At 37.1% G+C, this 23,300-nt stretch overlaps 1 protein-coding gene across 4 annotated transcripts in view; it reads left to right on the plus strand.

The window, feature by feature from the left end:
• Positions 1-20,972: 20,972 nt before the first annotated feature.
• The window catches only part of VPS41 (VPS41 subunit of HOPS complex), a 113,076-nt gene continuing 110,748 nt past the window's right edge, over positions 20,973-23,300 (plus strand). For 2 of the 4 annotated variants that reach the window (XM_066191154.1, XM_066191172.1), the window contains exon 1: positions 20,973-21,506. In XM_066191154.1, coding sequence (XP_066047251.1) covers positions 21,486-21,506 — 21 coding nt within the window. In that variant the 5' untranslated portion in view covers positions 20,973-21,485. The remainder of the gene's footprint in view (positions 21,507-23,300) is intronic. The other 2 variants (XM_066191182.1, XM_066191164.1) reach the window with 1 other exon arrangement.

Genomic DNA, 23,300 nt, shown 5'->3' on the forward strand with positions numbered 1-23,300 from the left:
TGAGAGATTCACTGCATCAAATAAAATAGGTGCCAGCAGCCATGAAGAGAGCAAGTTAAGATAATGGTACAATGCAGCCCAGTAATGAGGAGGTGGAGAGTGTAGTCCCTTGGATAGGGCAGAACACTCTGTTAACTTTCAAGGATGAATGGATTTAGCCAGTGAATGGATAAAAGCCTTTAGGAAGAGGGAAAGGATGACAAAAACCAGCCACTTCTGAAAAAAATTGACCAGAATGAAAGTACATTGTATCAACATATGCTCTATGAAGCTATAGAAAGCATTTAAAACTGAATATTGAGTAAATGGAAGTATTTTTCAACAAAATCCTGAACTAGGGTGAATCAGAAAAGCATTCTTGAAGTATATAAAGCGATGTTGACTTCCATCTCCTGAGACTACAAAGAAACAGACTAAAGTCCCATGTTTATGGGACATGTGCATGCACAAAGCATTTTGGATCAACGTTTTTAGTTTCAAATGATCTGGATTAGGTTGGACAGACTGTAAAAATGAGAATTATTATTAATATTGTATGCCACAGGCTGTATCAACATATCAAATGTAAATGGTTTTGTGCAGGCCAGTACTTGTTTAGTGCTTTCAGCATCTTTAGTTGAGGAAATGCCTATGGTGTCCCTGGGTGCTTAAACTACATTAGTTTTCAAGGTAAAGTAAAACATGCATAAAGTCCATACGCTTCTAGATTATTTATTTGTGTGACTCATATAAGTCATATCATGCTGTGATTCTAATGAGCACTATCTTCACATATTCCTGCTCCTGGAAGACCTTTATGGTCTTGCTCGGTAACTTATTCCCTCAAGCTACTTTATACACAAAATACAACTATTTCTGAATCCCTCAAACTACTTTATACACAAAATACAACAATTTCTGAAAAATGGGGTTCTAAGAACTCAATAGGTGTATTTGAGTGGAAACAAAAAAGTATAAGCGGTTGATGCTGCTAGCCTTAGCAACAGTAACAGAGAATCCAAAATTTCAGGATAGTTGTCTTCTTTTTTGCTTCCAGTTTATAGACAATGATTTTTAAGATACAGTACTCTCATTTTCAGTAAGTTTTTTGTGCCAATTTTAATGCACAGTTCTTCCATACTTGACATGAAAATACTAAAAGAAGAATGATAGGAATTCACACCATGGAATTACCATTACATAAAATCATTAGGGTTTATAAGAATATAAAATATGTGTGATACAAGAATATAATGCAATCATTCCATTTCCAAACACTCGGGACCTAATCTCCCTCTCAGCAGTCTTATAGGAATTGCAATTTTCTCAATGACCCTTAATAGCAGTACAACTTTCCTCACAGATCAAGGGCAGCAGATCACTTTAAGAGTGTAGATTCCCTGAGCTGAGCATTAACAACCCTCGGTGTTTATTTCAGGAAGATTTTACTGATTGTTAGAGATGCTTCTCTGGGCCATGGTAAAAGCATTATAAGCCTTCAAAGGGACATTTGGGACAATTTCAGAAACTGACTGATTTCTTAATGTAGTATTTTTTCCATATGCAACAGCTTGAGACTAAGACCAGATTCTACACCCTTGAAGTTAAAAATGTACAAAATTATTTCCTTAAATTCCTTGTAGGTTGTTTCTTGGATGTCTTTTCACCATCCCCTTTCCACTCCTCACACAGAAAATATATAGCCTAACAGCTTCTCTAGGTTCTGGTAGAGAACACTGTAGAGAGAAGAGACTCCACAAGCTCCACCCTCTAGGAATCTTGGTAGATGGGATAAAGTGCTCTGCTCCCAGGTTTCACAGAGCCATCCTTTGTGCCACACTTTTTCATAGAGAGACTGCCTTCTCACTCATTTGCAGAGCTGTTCCCTTAGCAGTATCACATGCTAAGGACTCAGAGCCTTGCCCTTGACCAGCATGTGCCTTTATTTCTGTTTTGCCTCAATGCAATAAGCACCTATTATTGAGACATCAAAGAAAACAATAGCAATAATACTCACATTTGATGCTACAGAACTAAAATTAAATATCTGAAGCAGGATAAAGCCACAAGATACATGTCTTCAAAGTCAGAAAAAAAAAGAGTGTTATGTCTTTAACCTGTTTAAATGAATGTATTTTCTCTGGTGGGATAATCAAAGTTTCAGAGATCTTGTCCTGTATAATATCAAATCCTATCACTATTCAGCAGGGGAAAAGCTATTCCCTTAAAATCAAGATACTCTTTAAGAACTACCACCATGAAAAAGCTTGTATGCACAAGCACACATAAAAAGCATCTCAAAGGGAAATGTTAGCCTCAAATTAATTTCCATCAGCTTTCATTGAAAAACTCACACATATCTGTCCACTGGAGGTTTGTGACCTGACTGCCTGACTGGGATTTGGTAATCAAATAGAGACTCCAACAATGCATGTATCAGTTCTGCTGTATTCAAGAAATATAGCTGTAAAATATGCATCATATCAGCAAAATTAGAACAAGCTAATTTTTTGTATGCAGCTTCATTTGTTCATTAACTAAATAAGTACCCATAATTAGAAAAAAAAAAGCAAAATACAAATAAAAAGTAACTTCTAAATGTTATGCTAAAAATATTGTACCATGTCTGAACCAGTTTGTATTCTTGAACAGATTTTTCGTACTAAGTCAAGATTTCTTGTGCACTTGTTGCTGGCCACTATTGCAGCTACTCTAAAAATAGTCAAGACCTCGAACCTTTCTCACATGGCAAAATCTGAAAAACTGCATTTATCCTTAATTCAATTTCTCAAATAACTGCTCAACTTACTTATATTTTTTCCTCAAATTCTTACTTCTAGAACTTTAACATCTAAAAAAAGAAATAATAAAAAGCAAAATAAATCCCTTGAGAAAAAGTTCCATTTTTCAACGACATCTAATAAAAATAATGTACCCAAATGTAAAGGCAGGAGTGTAACTGCACTGCCATGTGGCTGACATAACCCTGGATTCAGCAGACCCCTAGTTGTGCTGAAAGCCTCATGCAGAACTGCAGGAGCATAGCACTTTTGACAGAATAATCCCATACAGAATCTATGTCTGCTGTCAGTCACTGAAAACAGGAATCTTGAATTTTAACATCATTTAGATCTGCACTGCACACAATTTTGAACTTTGACCTCCTTATAACACTGACTTCATTATCAAACTCAAATTCTGAGACAGAACTTCAGATCCAGATTGATCATGTGTTAACTAAACAGTGGAAAAAAGAAAAGACATTAATCCAAATTAAATTGAGCCAGTTGAGAGAATATCCTATTTGTTGGATCTACAGAAATTTTATTTCATTTATAACATATATCATTTAAACTTTCTTTAAAGGCTCTTTAAATGAAAGACTTTCATAAGAAAGGCAAGGGGGGAATAGGAAACTGATGGAAGGGAGAAGTAAAAATGAAATATAAACTTTGGCAGAATGGCATGTAAAAAGCAGGAAAGCCAAGAAATAAGAGATGGGCAGCTGAACAATTGAAGGAATGGGAGTTGAACAGGAAGAAAAGGGACAGCAGCCATCATTGGAAATAAAAGACAAAAGTTTGGAGACTGAGAGAAAATATCGAATTTTCAGAGTTACCAGATGATGATCTCAAGAAAATTCCTTGGTTTCTTGGAGAACTTCTGTGTAGAGAGTAATGAGTCTGGTGGATCTTATCTCTGTGTAGGTCCAGTTTGGACAAGAGGACCAGCAAGGAACACAAAGGCTCACTCTTGAAAACGGAATGGTAGGTATTTGGGACAGAAATGGAGCTTATTTCCCTTACATTATTTCCTCAAAATAATACTCCAAGCTTTTGGAGCCTGATGAGGAGAAAACAAAGTCATTTACACTTTGGAGACCCTGACTAATATCACCTCCCTGCTATCTCTGTCTCTACCATGTAGATCTCCCTTAAAATGCCAAGTTCAAAACTAGCATAATTAACTGCCCCTTTCCCCTATTTTTATATATATTTTTCGTCTAAAAAAAAGAGATGAATGAGAGGAAGAACACCATGAGAAGTTCACTTGTAAGCTGAATGAAAACAGAAAAAAATTGGAAGAACTGTGGCAGCAGCACTGCAGTCAAGCATTCAAGTCTCTAACTGCCTGGGACTTGCTGAAAATTTTCAGTTTCATCCCTTGTTGCCTCAGTTCATGTGTATTCTTTGAGGCATTTTGATTTCTGTAATATTTTCCATTGTACCTTTCTCTTTTATCTTCTTTATCTACCAACCAGACAACACTGTATTTTTAACAGGCATCTCCATTAAGGTATTGACCAAGTGGCTCCCAAGTCCTCTGTCACAAGTCACTGAGACAAGGAGATAGGTAAAGTAGTTATTGATGTTTTGTGTTGCCTTGGTAGCTGACACTATTTCCAACTATTTTTGGAGGATGAGGAGAAGAGGGAGTATAAAAATAACAGAATAGGGTCACTTCAGAATCTATGTGCAGGCAACTGCAGCCACCTTCTAGTTCCCCCAAAAATACTGTGGTGAACAAATACATTTTCCTGGCTATCACACTTTCACAACTTATCACATTCTTTACATGGGATTGAAGTTGCAACATCTGTGCTTTTGGGGTGATTGATTTTCTAGGAATTATGCTGGATACAACTGACTACCAATAAACATTAATGCTTTCACAGAGTAAGAGAGTCTTATGGATCAGATTCCAGAGGTATGAGTTAAAGCAGAAGGTATGAGTTAGGCGTGTAAAAACTAAGAAGGGAAGACCAAAACCATGCATAACAGGGACAACTTGAACACAGTGCATGGAGGGATGCAGAAATTCACTTACAACCCAAGAGAAAAGGTGCTCATGCTAGAGTGAGTAGATGCTGAAAAGCTGTAATCTAGTGGGAAACTCAGAGAGAAGACCCTTACTTCCAGAGATAGAGAGCCCTTGCTTCCAAACTAGAGTAACTTATCCTTAAAAAACTACACCCTATGAACTAAAAAATGACCCACACCATGCAGTTTTGGGAAGACTGTTTTGCCCATGGGAGAGACTCATGTTACAGCAGGTCAGGTGGGACTGCTACTCGTGAAAAATTGAAACCACACTGAGGAAGTTCACAGAGAACTGTCTCCCATGAGAAAGACCCCACGTCATAGCAGAAGAGACTCCTCTCCCTAAGCAAATTGAAGAAAGATTTCAAGTGAAAAACTGACCAAAACTCCCATGCCCTGTGTCCCTGCACTGGTGGGAAGAAGGGAGGGGCTGGGGGGGGGGGGGGGAGGGGATTATGTTCTAAAAGTTTATTTTAGTTCTCATTATCCTCTTTTAATTCTGTTAATAATTTTTTTCTTTATACACTTTATGTTTAAGCCCGATCTGCCTTTAGTACTTTCTTCTAACCCTAATGTTAACTCATGAGCCCTTGTTTTTCTTTCTCCCTCCTCTGCTCAACTATAGCAGAGGAGAATGAGTGAATAGTTATTTTTGTGGGTGCCAGGGTTTTAGCCAGTGTCAAAGCATGACAGAAGTCAAGAGTATCACTTTACATTTATCTTATTTCATTTTACTTTGCTAAACACCCAGAAGCAAACAATTCTGAAAACACACGTGATATGAAGTAATACAGCATTTATTATATTCTTCAGGAAGGCAGGATGGCCTACAGAGAAAGGTAATTGTGAAGTCTTGCAGTCATTGCTTTCCCTTCATAATTTCAGTTCCATGTTACTTTATTGCATCAAAAACCTAAAATGTCATCTTAAAACTTAAACTTAAAGTATTGGTATGTGAAGAGAAAGGTAGAAACTATGACCTTACTTGTTCTGTATGGCCTGAAAAAATGAGAGAAAATAATCATATGGATATATAATTTCTTTAATTTAAGCCAGTCTTATAGTCCTGGTTCATGATTTTGAACAGTCAGGAGTTGCAGTTTTGTTTGTGCTTCAGACATACCAGTACAATAAATATATTCCTAAGCAGACCACCATCAGAAAAAAAAAAAGTATTTCTAGAAACTGGTTATATAAAATATTGCAACTTTCCTTTCAGATCTTAAAGTAAGCGCAGTTGAATTCACTGAGTGCTTGCAAATTCGAATTCACTGAGTGCTTGCACATTCTATAGAAGTCTGGTCTAGGATCTCTTCACGAAGAGCCCTGTGTAAAACCATCCTTGTGTTACTGTGTACCTTGAAAACCAACAATCTTATAGCAGGCCAAGAAACACACAGATATTCAGGGTGTGAACAGAAGCACAGAACTGTTAATTTAGAACTTGTAATGGTCTGGTGGAGTCACGGGTAGGCCAAGAGGCAGGGAGAGAAATCTCTTTCCTTTATAGGTTCTGTAACCTGTGTTGACAGCGCCGCTAATATTAGTCGTCAGAAAGATGGGCTGCTAATGACAGATTTTCAAACAGTTCAGCTTCTCCTGGAGTAGAAATGAACTGCTCTGGCTCAGAAAAATTCTTTACTGGGGTAAGTTGCATGGGGTTTTGTTGCAATATTTAATGCTTTGAAAGACAAAGAAGAAAGCACTGGCATCACTTAAGCAACAAGAAGCTGTGGCCCACCTTCAAACAATTTATGAGTGATTTAAAAAAATATCCCGACCCTTGATATTGTTGTAAATAAAGGAGATTATCTTGTCTTTGATACATATATGGATGACCTTTTCTAAATTTTCTGTTCCAGTACTGTCATCACCGAAGGGTTGAAAGAAATTGCAGCTATGCAGTCCAAGACACCTGGACTGAAAGGTGGTGTTTGTGATCACAGTCAATGTTGAACCAGTTAAAAGCTTTGAATCTAATCATGTCAGTTGTTTGGAGAAGATTTTTCTAATACAAAAACACAACAGAACAAGGACAGTAAAATAATATGTCTTTTGACTTTGTATTGCTTTCTTCTCTGCAGTACTTAAGCATTAGCAAAAAGTCAGCTAAAGTAACAATAAAAAAGACAAAAACAGTAATGAAATTAAAATCACAAAAGTCTTAAAGTGAAAATATTAGAACTTCTGTTTTCTAATTCTTACTAGGAGTAGTGAAATATATTCATTTTCAATTGCAAGATTTTAACCTTACTGAGTGTAAAATCTATTTCAATGCATTTATTTGTTGTACATTTTTTTCTTTTAAGTGAATTTTTTTTGCAATCTATAAGTGACAAGCTTCTATGTTTGCAAGATAAAGTAATTATTTTTATCAAGAAAAAGATAAATGGCAAAAGAAAAATTTAAATATCCACTTTTTCCAGTCAGAACAACTATCTTATATAATTGCTTCTTATCTCTGTAGCAGTTTAACAACAACTTTCAGACTTATTTTAGTTTTTTACACATTCTAGAGTCAGGTTAGAAGTTGCAGAAATCACAATTATCAACACTGTTCCAGTTTTCTGCAATTAGTATTGAGCATTCCAAGGTGAAAAAAGGATTATGAAATGGATGCCTATAGTCAAATTGCCAATGGTTCAATATTTATTATTGTCACTTAAGAAAATTAAATCTTTTCCATCCTGTGAACATGTTTTAATTCTAAAAATGCTTTCGTTTTAGTGGCTACCAAGGTTTCTTCCATAACATAATAGTGAATTTGATTTAATCACTTCTCATTTTCAAAATCAGAAATTTGACTTTACTCTTTTTTTCCACTCAAATGTGGTCTCCTTGTTCCTGTTTCATGAAGCTTGCTGAGAAGTTCTTGCAGGGAAAGAATATGGATCTCCTGCTCTTCTGAAAAGAAAATAAAGCATTTCTCTGGCTTATGGGAACAGTATTCCCCACAGTTCTGCTTCCTGAGCAATGTGGTAAGGGCTTATGTTTCAGCAAAACATACTTTATTCAACATATGATGCCATCATCTCACCGGCTGACAAAAGCCAACAGAGCTGACTTGATGTAGTGCACAACAGATGGAGCACAGAATGCTGCCTACAGTTGCCAGGACTGTGGTCTGGTTTAGTTCTGACTAAACAGCAAAATAGAGTCCTCAGTTTTAGAATCTGTCTATAAATTGCTGAGGTCTATGAGTAAAGAGTTCTGTAGAAATGCCTCTAAATTAATAATAGTGTTATTTTAATTCAATTGCCATTAGTTACCATCTGTTTACATAATTCACCTGCACCACAATGCTACTCTAGTGAGACACTCTACTAGTCAGTATTGCTGCAGAGCTGTCCCTTCTACCCAGTCTAAAATATCAAAAGACCAAAGTGACAAAGCATTGGAAACAATTCAATTATAAATTAACTAATGAGGCAAAAGTGTCTTTCTGTAATCTGTAGTACTACTTCTATGCATGAAAGTTTGAATTGCATTTTGCAATGGTGGAGAAAAGAATGCAATTCTAAAATTTAATTCTCAAGATTTACCTCATCCCACTGCATCTGGAATTTTTGAGTCGAAGAAGAGCAGAAGGGAGTCATGTAAACACAGAAAATTAATTATGATTTCATTATTTTCAAAGGTTTTTTTTTACTTAGGTTAAAAACCCAATGAGATAAAACACGAGTCAGAATGAAACTAGATAGGAATTCTTTCTATTTACTTCAATGGACTTTAAATCAAACACAAAGAAAAGACCCATCTTGCCAGTCCTACTTGACTAACAAGTGGAAAAAAATAATACTACAGCATGATACAGAAGCAGGGTAGAAATTCTGGCCCTTGATCAGCAAAGACACAAACCCTCCCAGCCTTTTGCATCTGACTTTTATCTATGCTCCAGGATACACGTGGTGCATTTCACTCTGGAGCCTAGTCCTTCCTGCACTTACCAGACCTTAGTTAGAAGTGGGTGGAGGGAAGGGGTCTGAAGTGTCAGAAGTTCAGGTGAGTAAGAGGTAGACTGGGTGCTCCAGACAACCAGTAGATGGAGGAGTTTTATGCCTTCAGCTCTGAGCAAGGCAAAGACAATCACATCTGGAAGCTCTACTAACCTGCGGATTTGTCTATGTAGTCTTAGGACATTTAAACCAGAACATGAATACTGAAGAATATTTGATTATAGCACAAAGATTTTCTTGGGTTAGAAAGCCTCCCCATCTTCTTTCCTCAGCCTCCTCTGCATATACATTTTTTTTCTGGGGATAAAAAGATATTGGTATAGAGCTTTTTAGAATAGTTACTTGGTAACACCTATTTCAGAAAATACCTAAATTTAGAAAAACCGTAAGGATGTCTCCCTGTGAGGCCTGACTCTCTGAGGTGGCAATGTTCCTTAACTGCTCAGCATGTCAAAGGGAGGCTCTTCATAAGTGTCTGCATTGTTCAGTCTCTGATTAATGCACCACCAAGACACAGTAAGAACCTATAATTCCTGAGAGGCTGAAAGAACAGGAGCTTCCTGTGGTCCTGTATTAATGCTTCAGAGGAAAAAGCTGCAGGTGGATGTTCTCTCATGTGTGAGAGAATGAGATTGAAGATTCACATTCTTCAGCATGTGCCTGTATCAGTTGCCCTATATATACCTCTGTAATCTGGAGATTTCCTGCTATTAAACTTGACCTTGGAAGGTACTTTGTTCATTGTTTTGCCTGGAAAAAAGGTCCTAGAAGAAAGCAGATGCTAATCTCAGTAACCTTGTATCTTAGGTATACATTCACTAGCAGACATGGTTTTGTGCTTTTAATAAAACCTTCAAAAGATCATACTGGTGTTTATTATGCATTGTTGTAATCAGTTTGATACTAGAAATAGCAGCAAGAAGGACGCAGCAGAAAAACAGGAAAAAAGCAATCTTTAAGTTATCTGTTAATCATCATGACTGTAGCTACAATGGAACCAGTGTCTACCTGGCTAACATAGCCATGTGCATTCAGCAGATGCAGTACAAGTGGAAGAGTGTATAACAGATAATTAAAAGCCAGGACTTGCTGGGGTAGTGCCGCACAGTGCCCCAGGAGCCTTAAATCTTCCTAATGCGAAGGGCTTTCCATTGTATTACCCAACCCATACTTATTACAAGATCAGAAACCTAATTTTTGAGCCATTAACCATGACGTGCATAGTATGTGTTGACATTATTGCAGAGAAGTGAATCTGGCACGTGACATGCGAAACACGGTAAGAAGGATTTTGAAACTATCACAGTTTAGTAAATTTTAAGAGGATAAGGTTCACTAAGATATCTGTTGACACCCCATGAAATGTTTTGTCATCCATTTACCTGCCTGGCAGAACCTAATCCACTAGAGATGTATTATATATTTAGGAAACAAGATCTGTCATTACCAGTTTTCTTCTGTTCAATCCAATGAAGTGCTCAACACACCATAACAAGAATGATACTGTACATTTAGCTAACAAAGGGTTATTTTGCCCCTGACATTAACACTAGAGATACTTTCTTCTTCCCAGATTATTTATTCAAGCTCTAAAAAATTAAGTAGCTTTAAGGACCTGTAGAATGAAAAATTAATCCAATGAACATTTTATTCTCTTTTGTTCTGATGCAACATTGGTTGAAATTGATGGGAATGTTTCTAGTACTTTTAACAGCATTGGATAATGTTCTTAAACATAAGAAAAAGTGCCAAAATCTTAAATAAGAACCACTTTGAAACATGAATTTGAAGTAGACAGGGTTTAGCCCTTAGTCTGAACAGCCTCAACTTGTTCAAGAGTTTAGATATGGAATGTCACATTCTTCCCTGCAGTGCCAGTGACTTCTCCCTTCAGCTCAGATCTCACAAAAAATAATGTGTCATTTGGGCATGTATTTTAAAGCAAGATTGTTTAATTTGGGTAAGTTCCCAAATTCATAAAATTTTTTTTTTAAAAATTAAACAGGAGAAAAATAGTAGTTATGCTAGGAAAGGACACCTAGGATCAAGTCCAATCTCATGGTATTTCATACTACTACATCATGTATTCCTACTTATTCATTCATCTTTATTGTACTACAACAGTTTTCTGGATTTAGCTTGATCACTAATTATAAATGGGTCCAGTGCAGTTAAGAACACAACTCCTATTTAAAAGTATTTATGAATGAGATGGGAACTGGGTTTCTATCTACTTTTACATGAGTGGCAAGTTTGTGATATAGGCTCAATTAAAATTGTGCCCTCGAGCTCATGTGGGATAGAGTGCACTGTGTAAGAGGACTGAAAGGCAGAGTTCACAGAGAACTTCTGATAATGTGGGAGCAGGATGAGAGAACACTGAAATTTTACAGGCATACTGGAATTGAGTCCAATAATCAGGCAAGAGTTGTCCAAGTTTCTCCAAATAAGATGGGTGACAGACATAGAAAAGGAAGCAATCATGATTTGCCATTTGTTATAAAATCTTGCTTTCAGCTTGGTAATCAAGGAAAAAAGATAGCAACAGATATTTTATTGTAGGGTTTTTCAATAGCATCAGCAGTTTCAAACACAGTGTTCATCATCCTGCTCTGGCCAGAGCTCAAGAAATAATAAAGTATCTAAGGCTCTATTTTGATGTATGGTCTACATCTGGTTTGAAGGTATACATTCAAACCTGTTGACTCATATTAGATCTGGGCTTCAAAAAAATAGCATTGAGCTAATTCCAACAGATATCCAACAGTCAAAGTCCTGATGGAGACAAACCACAGTTTTGGACTCCTGAGAACTTAAGCTGTTTTGTGATATAAAATAAGGATCTGGGCAAAGAAAATTCTTCTGGAGAATTACTAGTTGGAATAAGGGTTTTTAGATATAAATCATTTTTAATATTATTTGCATATTTCTATTCTAAAATGAAGAAAAATTAAAAAATTGAAATGTTAAATTATTTTACATCACCTGGAGTTTAATGAAAATAGATTTTAAAGCTTCCAGCAATCACCAGGCTTCTGAAGTGGTCAAGAAAGCCCCTAAGGTATTCACCTCATTTATCAGATATCTGAACTGAAGTTTAAAGAAGTCAAGTGGCATATACAAGATATAAAATATATGGCATAGCAAGAACAGAATGTGTGTTTCCTGGATCTTTAACCAGGTTGTGGATATTCCTGCTTTGCCAACAGCTAATTCTTTTCACTCCCAATTACATACACACAGATCTCAAGAATCTGATACATGAAAAAAATGTACTGAAGACAAGTAATGCCCAGTCACAGGTAATAACCTTTGAAAGTTTTAATGTGAACAATAGCATGCGTCCATTCTTCAGATTTTTCATTAAAGTACATAGACCAATCTTGAAGAAAAAAAAGATATTTGAGGAGGTAATAACCCAGAGGTTAAAAAATATTGATTACGAAAAAATGTTTTCTTCATAAAGTTAATGTTTCTATTTTAGCAAAAAGAAGATATTTAGTCCCCAGAAAAAAAGAAAACAATGTATGTTCTTACAGCACACATTTCATTTGTTGTGAGCTTTGTTGAATAATGAGCATTCATCTTACAACCTTCTCTCACCTTACCTATCACACTAAAAGATTTAAAATTCATCTGGAAAGTCTGTGCCATTTTGTTTATTACATGGAAAAAATTAAACATCAACTTTTTTTTTCTTTCTTTCTTTTTCTTTTTCTTTTTTTTTTTTTCTTGTTTTTTCAATATAACAACCTGCCCTTTGGTATCTAATACCTTCTTAGAAGATACAAGCTGGTAAATTTAGTATGAATTACCACTGACTTACTCACTTCTAATGAGACATAGTTTCTCCTGATCTTTTTCATCTATCTTCAGAAAAGAAAGATAAAAAAAACCCCAGAGCTTGTTTCTGTCAGAGCTCTTTCTTTGGTGTCAGGGAAACATGCTGGGGCTTTTCCTTCTCTATCTTCTAAGTTTTCACCTTGATCTTGTAAAATATTACAAATAATCCAAATGCATATATCATTCTGCTGTTTTCTAAATTCAAACTGAATAGTCAAATAGTCAAAGATAATGATAATGATTACTTGAGAATATATTTTTCCATCTTTGAGAAATGCATTTGGCAGTACATTTCCAAATTTCAGGATTCTGGTGCGGGACTTGCAGACTACGACAAATGCAAATTAAGATAGCTGAATCAAGGGCCTTCTGAGGACTTCAAAGGGCTCTGGAATGAGCCTCAGATTTTTAGGACATTTCATCACAAATATCAAAATACCTCACAACAATCAGTACATTTCATGACTTCTATTTCATTGACAGGGAAAGTGATGCATAAACAGTGAAAAAATTCTCTTCCTATTTAGTAACTCTCTGGAACATACCAGGATTACAGTCAGCTCCCATTACTTTCCCATTCTGCCATCTCAATCAAATTTTCTTACAGAGATTGCCTTAGAAAATAATACTTAGGCTTATTACTCCAGTAATTCCACCCCCCAAATGACTAAAGTCTGAATTAACGTTATGTATCACTTGACAGAGGAGATCTGTATACTGATCCTTCGAAAGTAGTGATAGATGTTATTAGCAAACCTCCAAAATCCCAGTATGCTGTACCTGCCACCACCAACTCTTGTCATGGCAGTTCACTTGCATCTTTTCTTACAACTCTTTGATCCTCCCCATCTCTTACTAATACCAGCTACTTCAAGGGTTAGACAGAATTCAAATGAGATCTTGTGTTGATTTAGAAGTCTGTTTTTTCAGCTAGAAATTGTATCTTCTCAACTATGTTCAAATAAGTAGTATGCTGTTGTCACCACCATAATATAAATGACATAATAAGGAGTCGGATGCTTATAAAATAAATAACAAGAGTTATGAGTGCTCCTGTCCTGTTTCTTCTAAATCATATAATCTGTTTTAAATGTTGGGGGCTGGACTGTCTGCATGATATTAAATAGTTAAAGGGAAAGCCTGGCACTTTGTCATGAAGGATCATTCTCAATAGATGCTGCTTAACACATGTCATGAGAAAAGACACTTGTGATTGCCCACTAGATGAACAACAAGAGTTAATTTAAAAATTCTATTCTCAAGTGATTCACAAACAATGAAGCAACCAAAAAGAGCCAGGTTAATTTCTAGTCTGCTTGCAAGCAAGAGAACAAAAACAGTATTTGTTTAATGAAAAAAGAATATACTTGAAGCAGGACATCAAATGTGGAAAAGCTGTCCTGTAGAGAAAACATAATGCTGGGAATCTGGAGACAGACATTTTCTTTTTAAATTGCTTAAATTTTTCACTTGATAAATGGGAATTTGGTCTTCATGGACCAAAACAGATGACAGTTTTCAAGCACCATGGGCACTTCCTAGCTTGTCAGTGAACACTATGGAGAACACTGTGACCTGTCACTATCACTACTGACAGCAATCCAGATAAAGATGAAACTGAGGCTACTTCTTAGCACTGTAGTATAAAAATCTACTTAAATGAAGTGGGAAGGTGAGGAATGGCATTCTGCTGCTGAAATGCACACTTAGCGTGCGATGGGTAGAGAACCCTTTGATATCCAGCCCAACAGCACATAAAAGTGTTATTACCTGCAAAATACATCCTTGGGAGTTAAAGTATGAGAAGAATAGAAAAAAATTTATTTCAAATTCAAAAAACAATGGTTTTGTGGAAGGATATCCTATTAATGCCATGTGGCAGCTGTACTTATCCACATCCATTGTTGAGAGTGGTTATCTTATTAACGTTTTTATACTATAACCACATGGTGTAAAAATGCTGTGTAGGAGTACTGTTAAAAGCTATGTGGCCTATTTTTAATGAAATAATCTTTTAAAACTTCTGGAGGTGAATCACTTCTTTAGTAGGGACCTTAGGAGGACTGTTAAAATTCATTAGTTTTGTTTCCATGTCAGAGGTTGGTGGATTGTATGGCATTTTATAAATCCACAGCTTTTGGATAACATAATTCAATAGCCCAACATCTGAATTTTCTGAAATATGCTCATACATTACCAGACAGGGGTCTCCAGTGCTACCCCAGAAGGCTTTGTGCCTTTTCATGCCTTTTGGTGTCTTCTTCCTGGACATGAAAAATCTCTGCATAAAGCAAGACACCCACCTGACAGACAGAACAACTATCTTCACATCATTTCAGGTACTTAAAATTGTAAACTCAGAAGAAGGCAGTGCCTCAAGACAGTCTGTGGCAAACACCTTGGAAATGGAGATTCTCTTGCTGGTGCAACCTGTAACAAGAATATAGATGGAAATGTTTTTATAATTCAGTAATGACAAGGAATCCATTATGACAGTTGATCTTAATGACCATGAAAAACAGTTCTATTAATGTCCCATCCTAAGACAGATAATGCATAAGAATTATCTAAACTTAGACTGAAGTTCTAGAAGTTAGGATAGTGGATTTTCAATTTCAAATTGCAGAAATATTGATAAAAATATAAATACTTAGAGTCAAGATTAGTGGTCCTACCTAATATCTCTTTTCTTTTGAGAACCGATCTCACTTACAGACAGCAGTGATAATACACAGGAATACATTCCTTCTTAATACATAGGAAGGAAGTAAAATTGCTAAAAACCAACAAAACTTAATATGAACATGGAGACTAAATTTAAGATTGTTCTTGAAACTCTTGACCAAACAATATCCTAAGACCGCCCTAACCATTACATGTCCATTTAAAATTAGATCAAATCTGAATGCTTTCTTTGATGAGAATGCTAATTACTCAAATTATATTTATGTTTGACAACGGAATGTGACTCTAACTGAAAAAAAAAAAAAAAAGCTAGCGATGCTTTAAAAGGATGAAACTAAGGAATAGAAGCTGGGAGGAGCATATAAATGGGAAGTGGGAACTCTTAAAAGAAAAATAAGGACCCTACAACAAAACAACAAAACATAAAATATCTTTGAAGAAAATAAGCAACCATCCATTTTAGGTTTATATGCACCTATAGAATTTCCTCTTTATATTTTGTTTCAAAGAGAAAAAAATCAGTGGCAGTAACTTAGACTTGGAAATTCGGAAACGAAAACCTAGGAAACACAAGAAAAAAATAGAGGGAGCACCAAAAATAACCCCAAACCAAACAAAAAAAAAATAGGTCAGTGTTAGAAAAATTAAAGGCAAGGAGTATTTTAACTGTTAGGAAGGAGAAGGAACTCTTTAAGTGGAATGCACTCTGAAAATGGTAGAGCTGTTCACAATAAAAACATATATATGAAAGGAAGGAATATGTTACAGTAGTTCAAACTAATTGAGCCATGTCCCACCAAACACAAGTTAACAGAGATGGTAACAAATTTGAGGTATAGCAAACAACAGTCACAAAAAATTATTTGTAGGATGTAAAACATCTTTTGTGAAACAATCAGTGCATCTTTCTAACTTAAAAAATAACTAAGAAATTATTTCATGTTAGACTTAAAGTTGTTACATGGGGAACAAAAATCTTTGAATACAGAAATTTCAGAAGTTGCTGACAGATGATTCTATGGAGGACATAAAGGAGGGGTTCAAAGCTGAGGTAAGAAAAATTTAGATTTTCCATAGGGATAAGAAAAACCCAGTATGTACAAAGTCCTGCATTATTAGACTGAAAGTGTGCTTATCAAAACTGGTAGAGAAACATAGCAGAGCAGTTTAAAACAGGAAAAAAATGAAAAAACTTCTTTAAGCAGAAGACAGACAGCTTTTGGACTTCATTGTCTCAAAAGTATTTGGAGGTACAGAGTGTAAGCAAGTCTAAAAGAGACAAATTCATCAACAGCAGGTTTGTTAACATATATGAGAAGAAGCAGTCAGGGACATGTCTCCTGACATCCCTAATTCCATGCCAGTAGATGCTAGAATAAGACAAGGGGGTGACGTTCAGAGGTATGTGCTCTCCCCAGACTGCATCCTATCACCACTGTGGAAGACCCAGATAGATGGACCACTGCTCTATTTATTTTGTGCTCTTGATTTTTCTAGCAGTGAGCATAGCTGCTCTTGAAATGACTTATCAGAAGTGCAGGGAGTTTTGTGTAGTTGGAAATGTGATGTCAAGGTATGTTTTCTTTTTTAAAAAATGATACAAAGAAGAATTCATTCAGGTAAATCTCATGGCTTGTGTTAGGGAGAAGCTCAGATTAAAAACCATTACTGTTCCCATCTGGCTTCATAATCTACAGATCTAAGAAATTTTCTCATAGCATAATAAATTTTCAATTTCAGATGATCCTTCTCTACAAGATCCTTTTTATATTTAACTATAAGATTTAAGGAGGATCCTTTTCTACCTCTCCCATTACAATAGCCCATGTTTATCCTTATTAAATGGCTTTATGTTGTTTACTGTGCTTCACATTTTTCATCTTCTTTGTGTGTTCTACACACCACAAGTAGGTATCTTTCAATAAAAGACTGCCTGAGAGCAAAGACAAAGAAAGTGAGCAAAAGAAAGACAGATGGAGAGGGAGGGTCAGAGGAAGAAAGAAAACACTGAGGAGAATGTTATTCCTGAAGGATTTGAAAGTAATTTACTGTAATTTGAGAAAGTCTTTAAGTGTCAGGGAATAAAGATCAACTGTTTTAAAGAATTTGTAATAATCTTTCTGATATTGTTACCACTCTCACTTTTATAAAAATAGCTCATCATTTAAACTTAATTTAAATACACTGCAGTGGTGGAACATAGTGGTAATGCATACTTCCATTTCTTACCTTGCCTTCTTGATGATTTTGTAAATTGCATAGTGGTTATCTTTAGCACCAGTTGAAAAACACAATTACTATGATGCCCATATGGTACTACTATGTTTTATATTTATAACTGAATTTTTTAGTCATTGTTCTGATACTTATTTCAGGAAGAAATGCTGTAAATAAATTTTAGATTTGGATTAATTAGAAAAAAAGTAAGCAACTGCAAAATAATAGAATGATAGCAAGTCAAACAGAATTGTCATTAAAGTACAAAGTTCCTGAACAAATTCAAGACTATAATTATGTAAGCTAAGGTACAAATTGAAAGTGTCTTGCAGAAATAATTCTTTGATTACAAGGATAAAAAAAAATCTTTGAAAGTTTATTTCTACAAACAAACAAACAAAATGAGGAAAATCTTTGAACTTCCATTGTACTGACAACATTATCTGTTTTATACAGCATAGTATTTTTAAACACTATTAACTTACAGACACCACCTTTTTTTTTTTTCCACTGAAGAAGTTGTGGTGAGAGCGGCGAGAGATAATCCAGCTGAACATTTTGTTGGATGAATCAGTCCTACTTGAAAGCAACTGAAAGCTCTTGGAGACTGAAATACAGTAACATTCCAAAGGATACTTGCTACTTGTTAAGTTTCACAGTAGTCAGAGTGTGTTAAAGCAAGGCAGAAAAATTGTAACACTGTTTGAACTCTGAGTGTTGGTCAAGGTCCAAGTTTTAACAGTAATTCTGATTTCTGTGGTAAAAGAAAAAAAAAAACCCAGAAATTCCTGACAGACTGAAATTTTTAAAATTCAAACTGGCTGGTATGTCAGCATCCTGTTAGAAATGTCTTGCAGAATTCCCATCCACTGGAAGCTCTGCATTAAAATAAGCACTAAGAACATTAAAGGCATTATGGTACGGCTAAAATATTTATTTAAAGATTTATGAATAGTGCTACTTTTGGTGAACCAAGTTAAAACTAAGCAATAAAGTACAACCACCTATCACATGAGATGAATCTGAGCCAAAATGCTCAACATACACTTCAAAGCATCCATAATCTCACCCGACATCCCAAATCTCTACCTCTAGTACAACTAGTATAACCCAGACTTCAGTTCTATGCATGCTGGCAGACAGAGAGTGAGAGTAGGTTTTAAGGATAGGACAGAAGGTTTACTTCCCCTAGGTAATGCTATATTTCCCACTTATGCTGAACAATGTTTAAGCTTTTTATCTCCAAAGGCTGACTGTTCTCAGGCCCAAATCTGTCGGATGCTGAGAACTTTGTGGTAGTTGAAAGATTTTAAAAATCTATTGATAGCATTGCTTCTAGATGACTTTCAGCTCTTGTGGAGTGTGGGTGTGGAAGGGGTGGCAAAATCAGATGCCAACATTTAAATTTTCCTGACACAATAAAAACCTGTAATCATGGCAGAATTAATTCATACTTTAAGTCTAAACAACAAAAGAAACAGTTTTGCACCATTCTGCCAGAAATAAGCAGCACACTATAAGTAAATCACATTGTTTATACTGCTTATTCTGTGCGCAATGAAAACAAGAACAGCTGTTCCTTGATGGCTCAGTTTCTGAAAAATAAACAAATGTGCACCCTTAGCTGCTATAATAGCAAAGTTTACAAGATCTGCCATCCTTTCCCTTACAATCTGTTTTTCTTGGCACTTAAAAAGTAAGTTACTAATGTTCTCTCCAGTTTAAAAAGTGCCACAAAATACCTCCTGATGTTAAAAAAAAAAAAAAAAAAAAAAAAAAAAAAAAAAAAAAAAGGTGGAGGGGGGAAGAAAAGAAGAAAACAAACCCTGTAGCCCAAAACCCCTACTGAAAGTACAGAAAGAACTTCACTGGCCAAACTTCCTTTTCCTTTTACAAGATATACACAGTTTCAAGTAACAGAAAATATAGCTTGTGCATTACATATTAAAGGATAAATCCTGGCTCCATTGACACCAATGTTATATTTTTTCATTGATCTGAATAGGACTAAGATTGAAGAACGACTGAATGGGCCTGTAATGAGCAGCATTCTGGGTAAGCCACACAGCTGTCAGCAAACACGTCTTACAGTCTCTTATTTAAGTTCATTAAGTTTCACCTTGAAATCAGTTAAATTTCTTGCCAGCAAGATTCTTCTAAGGATCATGCATGTCTGACACATGGGAATCTACTTCTCATTTCCAGCCTAAATCCACTGAAAATTGCTGATACTGATTTGATATCATACATTTCGCTTTAATCGTTCTTCCTCTTCAGATCTCTATTATTGCTAGACTGAAGTTGCTAAGCCCTTCTTTTTATCAGTCTTCTCCAACAGATCAGACCCTGAAAGTGGTCCTTTGGTCCCTTCCAGTTTCAATCAATTTTTTTTTCGTAACAAAGGTTACTCCAAATTTACAATTATATCCAGGTGTAGTGTCAACAGTATTTTGTACCATGGCAGCAAAATATCTCTTTCTCTGTAGAGATCCCATGGCTTATATGGCCTGGATGACAGTTACACACTTCTTCGCCATGGCACCTTTATAGTCCATAACAAACTATAAAAAAGATACTTTCTTTTATCATTTGCAAATTAAACTTTTTCAGGATAGCTATTTTCATATGTTCTTGCACTGAAATTGCTAACTTTGATAGCTGTCTCTCAACCCTGTGTACCACTTTCAGTGTGATTTTAAAGGACAGTTCTAGTTCTTCTCAGTCAAAATTCTGGCAATTAGTTTCTAAAGGTATGGCAATGATATACATTATTTTCATAGCCAAGGTGATACTCTTTTGCATTTAACTGTATGGCCTTAAGGTTTTGCAGTGTGGTATTATAAGATTTCTCTTTTATTGCCTAAGGTGATCTGCACTGCACATTTTTAAATTCATAGTTTGAACCCAAGGACATATAACACTGTAGCTCCACCTTAGATTTTAAATAGCTCCAAAACCAAAACCCAAATGGTAAAAAGTTCTGCCTATTGCTTTTTAGCTTTGATTATGTTTTTAACACATAAAGAAAGCCACCTGTGTCCAAGCAAGACATTCAAGTCTTATTTTATGTTTTTAAAAATCAAAATGCAGCGGCTTCTAGAATTGAAGACATTTAGGCTTTCTGAAATCCTTCTCCTGACACTAGAATAGGCCATTTCAATACTGATGATTAAGTAAAAAGTACAAAGAGGACAGAAGCGGCTACATGTAGGATCTAATGGAAATCGGACGATCTAACGGCAACCGGAGCTGTGCTCGATCAGGTGCCGCTCAGACGGACGATAATAAAAGGGCCTGGCCCCGGAGCACTGGCAGGGCGGTACACAGCAGTGGCAGCAGGCAGGTTGTAGTCGGCTTCGGCTTCGGCTTCGGCTTCGGCTTCGGCTTCGGCTTCGGCTTCGGCTTCGGCTTCGGCTTCGGCTTCGGCTTCGGCTTCGGCTTCGGCTTCGGCTTCGGCTTCGGCTTCGGCTTCGGCTTCGGCTTCGGCTTCGGCTTCGGCTTCGGCTTCGGCTTCGGCTTCGGCTTCGGCTTCGGCTTCGGCTTCGGCTTCGGCTTCGGCTTCGGCTTCGGCTTCACCCGAACCCTCGTTAATCAGGGACCAGCTCATCAAGCACTGCAGTAGCTACCTTCAGTCTCATCACAGCTGGGGTACCATGGAGCTGTGATATCATGCTAGAGTCCCTGAGAGCATCGATGGATTTTGGCTTTAAAAAGCGTCTCGGAGCTAAGGGGGGCGGAGAGGCAATATGCCTGGGGTGTGCTGTCCGTTGGACCCAGCCTTGTGTCTGCCCTCGGTTTTCTACCGCATCGCCACCACACCTCAGCTGGGCTGAGAAAGGACAACGGGGGAGAAAGAAAGAAAGAAAAAATAAAAATAAAAAATAAGTATAAGGAAACCATCCCTTCCCTCCGAAACTACATTTCCCAGAGTGCCTCCGAATCACCGGCTTCCTGCCCCCTCACATGACAGCTGCCTGGTCTCGCCATGGCGGAAGCCGGGGAGAAGGTAGTGACTGTCAGACCGCTGTGGCCGCAGCGCCCAGGAGCGGGGCTTAGAGCGGGGAGGCGGAAGCGCGGGGCCGGGACACATGGGATCGGAGAGGCGGAGGGACAGTGCCTGTGCCGGGGGGCAGAGGCCGGCAGCCAGTCCTGCGGGGTGCGGGGCCGGCGTGGGGAGCCTCGGCAGGGCCTCGGGGACAGCCTCGCTGCACCGGGGCGGAGGAGGGAAGATGGAGGCAGCGGAACCTGGGCCTGGCCGGGAGGGTGGGTTTAGAAGTGCGTTTGGCGCCGCTGTGGAGCCAAGATTAAAGAGCTGGAGGGTCTCTCTACCGTAGGACATAGGAGACGTGACCAAGTTCATCTCAACAAGGGAATTTTTTTCTGAGACAGAGCTTGAGGAGTTTGGTGCTGTTGTTCCCTTAATCTAAACCTCCCCGTCCCTACGTTGCTCTTTCCCAAAAAAAAAAAAAAAAAAAAAAAAAAAAAGAAAAAAAAAATTAAAGAAAAAGTGTAGTTCCTGGCCCTTTCAGGTGCTTTCTAAATGTTTTTTTTGCTGAGCCAGTATTTGGACGGACAGCTGAGCTGTGCGATCTTTGTCAGTCTTGGGTGCCTAAAAGTGTGAGAGTCTTAGAATTACTTAAAGGTAACCGGCCAAAGTTAGACTCTGGCATCTGGTTTCCACCTTCCCTGCTGACAGTTTTTTTGGGAGGGCTCAGCTTCTTTGCGGGAGACTTTTTTCCCCCAGGACTGATGAGTTTTTAACTGTGGCAGCCTTTGGAAGGATGAAACAAACTCAGACAAGTCTTCTCTAACAATACAAGAGATTAAGATAGCCCGTATTTTGTTCTCTTTGGACTTTGATAGGAGAGTTACCGTATTATTTTCAGTTTATTTCCTGTTGGTAGCATGCACACCGCTGCTGAAAGGATGTGTGTGCTGTGCGTGTGTTTCTGTAAAACTAAAGTTTTGTGGTTTTCACCTTCCATCGGGTTTACTTTATGGGTCTAAACATGTAGTGGATTACATTTGATATCTGTAAAACCAGGGGAAGGGAAAACCCTATACCCATCATACTGGAAAGCCCACTTAAGAATTTTTTGAGAAGTTATGTTGGATCTGCTAAGTGAGAGATCATAATGGTGAAAGATTACTTCACATTTGTATGGTTTCCTCATCTGTGTTCCCTTACTGCTTTCTTAGGATATTTAAGCAACAGTGTTTGTCAGCTGGTTGAAATGTACTGCTGATTTTCCCCTAGAATCTGAGATTGCTAGAAACTGCCATTCCTATGTGATTTTGGATTCTGGTTGTCTACAAATCCCTTTCTAGGGATTTCCTTTCCGCAGTTGCAAGGCTACTAACAAGTGGAAGTGGAGGATAATCCTCTCAGTTCATGTATTTAGAGGGAAAGCAAAGGAACCTAACAAAACCCCAGGGCAATCATAACTACAGTTTACTGTTCCAGTTTGCCTAAGCAGATAGGAAAACCCAGGGAAAAAGGTTTTCATAGTAAGTTACAACCAAAGTGACTTTGTAGGTTAGTATTAATTCTAAGCACTTTCAGCTAAGTTCTTGTCAGGGAACAAATACAATTTCTGCATTGCGTTCCTAAGCCAAGGCTCCCTCTGCTTTTTTTTTAAATGTTATTTTCTGCAGTGAAACATAAAGGCCATGAAGCATTTACCTGTATTGGTATGCCATTTGTGAAATTCAGTATCTGCGGTTGCAGTGCCTTGTGAATATAGTAGGGATATCCGGGTAGATGTCCTAAATAAAATTAGATTTATATTTTCTTAGTTCA

The sequence above is a fragment of the Chamaea fasciata genome, unplaced genomic scaffold (genome assembly GCF_029207755.1).
Source record: "Chamaea fasciata isolate MVZ Bird 193981 ecotype frontalis unplaced genomic scaffold, bChaFas1.0.hap1 SCAF_1, whole genome shotgun sequence".
Taxonomy (NCBI): domain Eukaryota; kingdom Metazoa; phylum Chordata; class Aves; order Passeriformes; family Sylviidae; genus Chamaea; species Chamaea fasciata.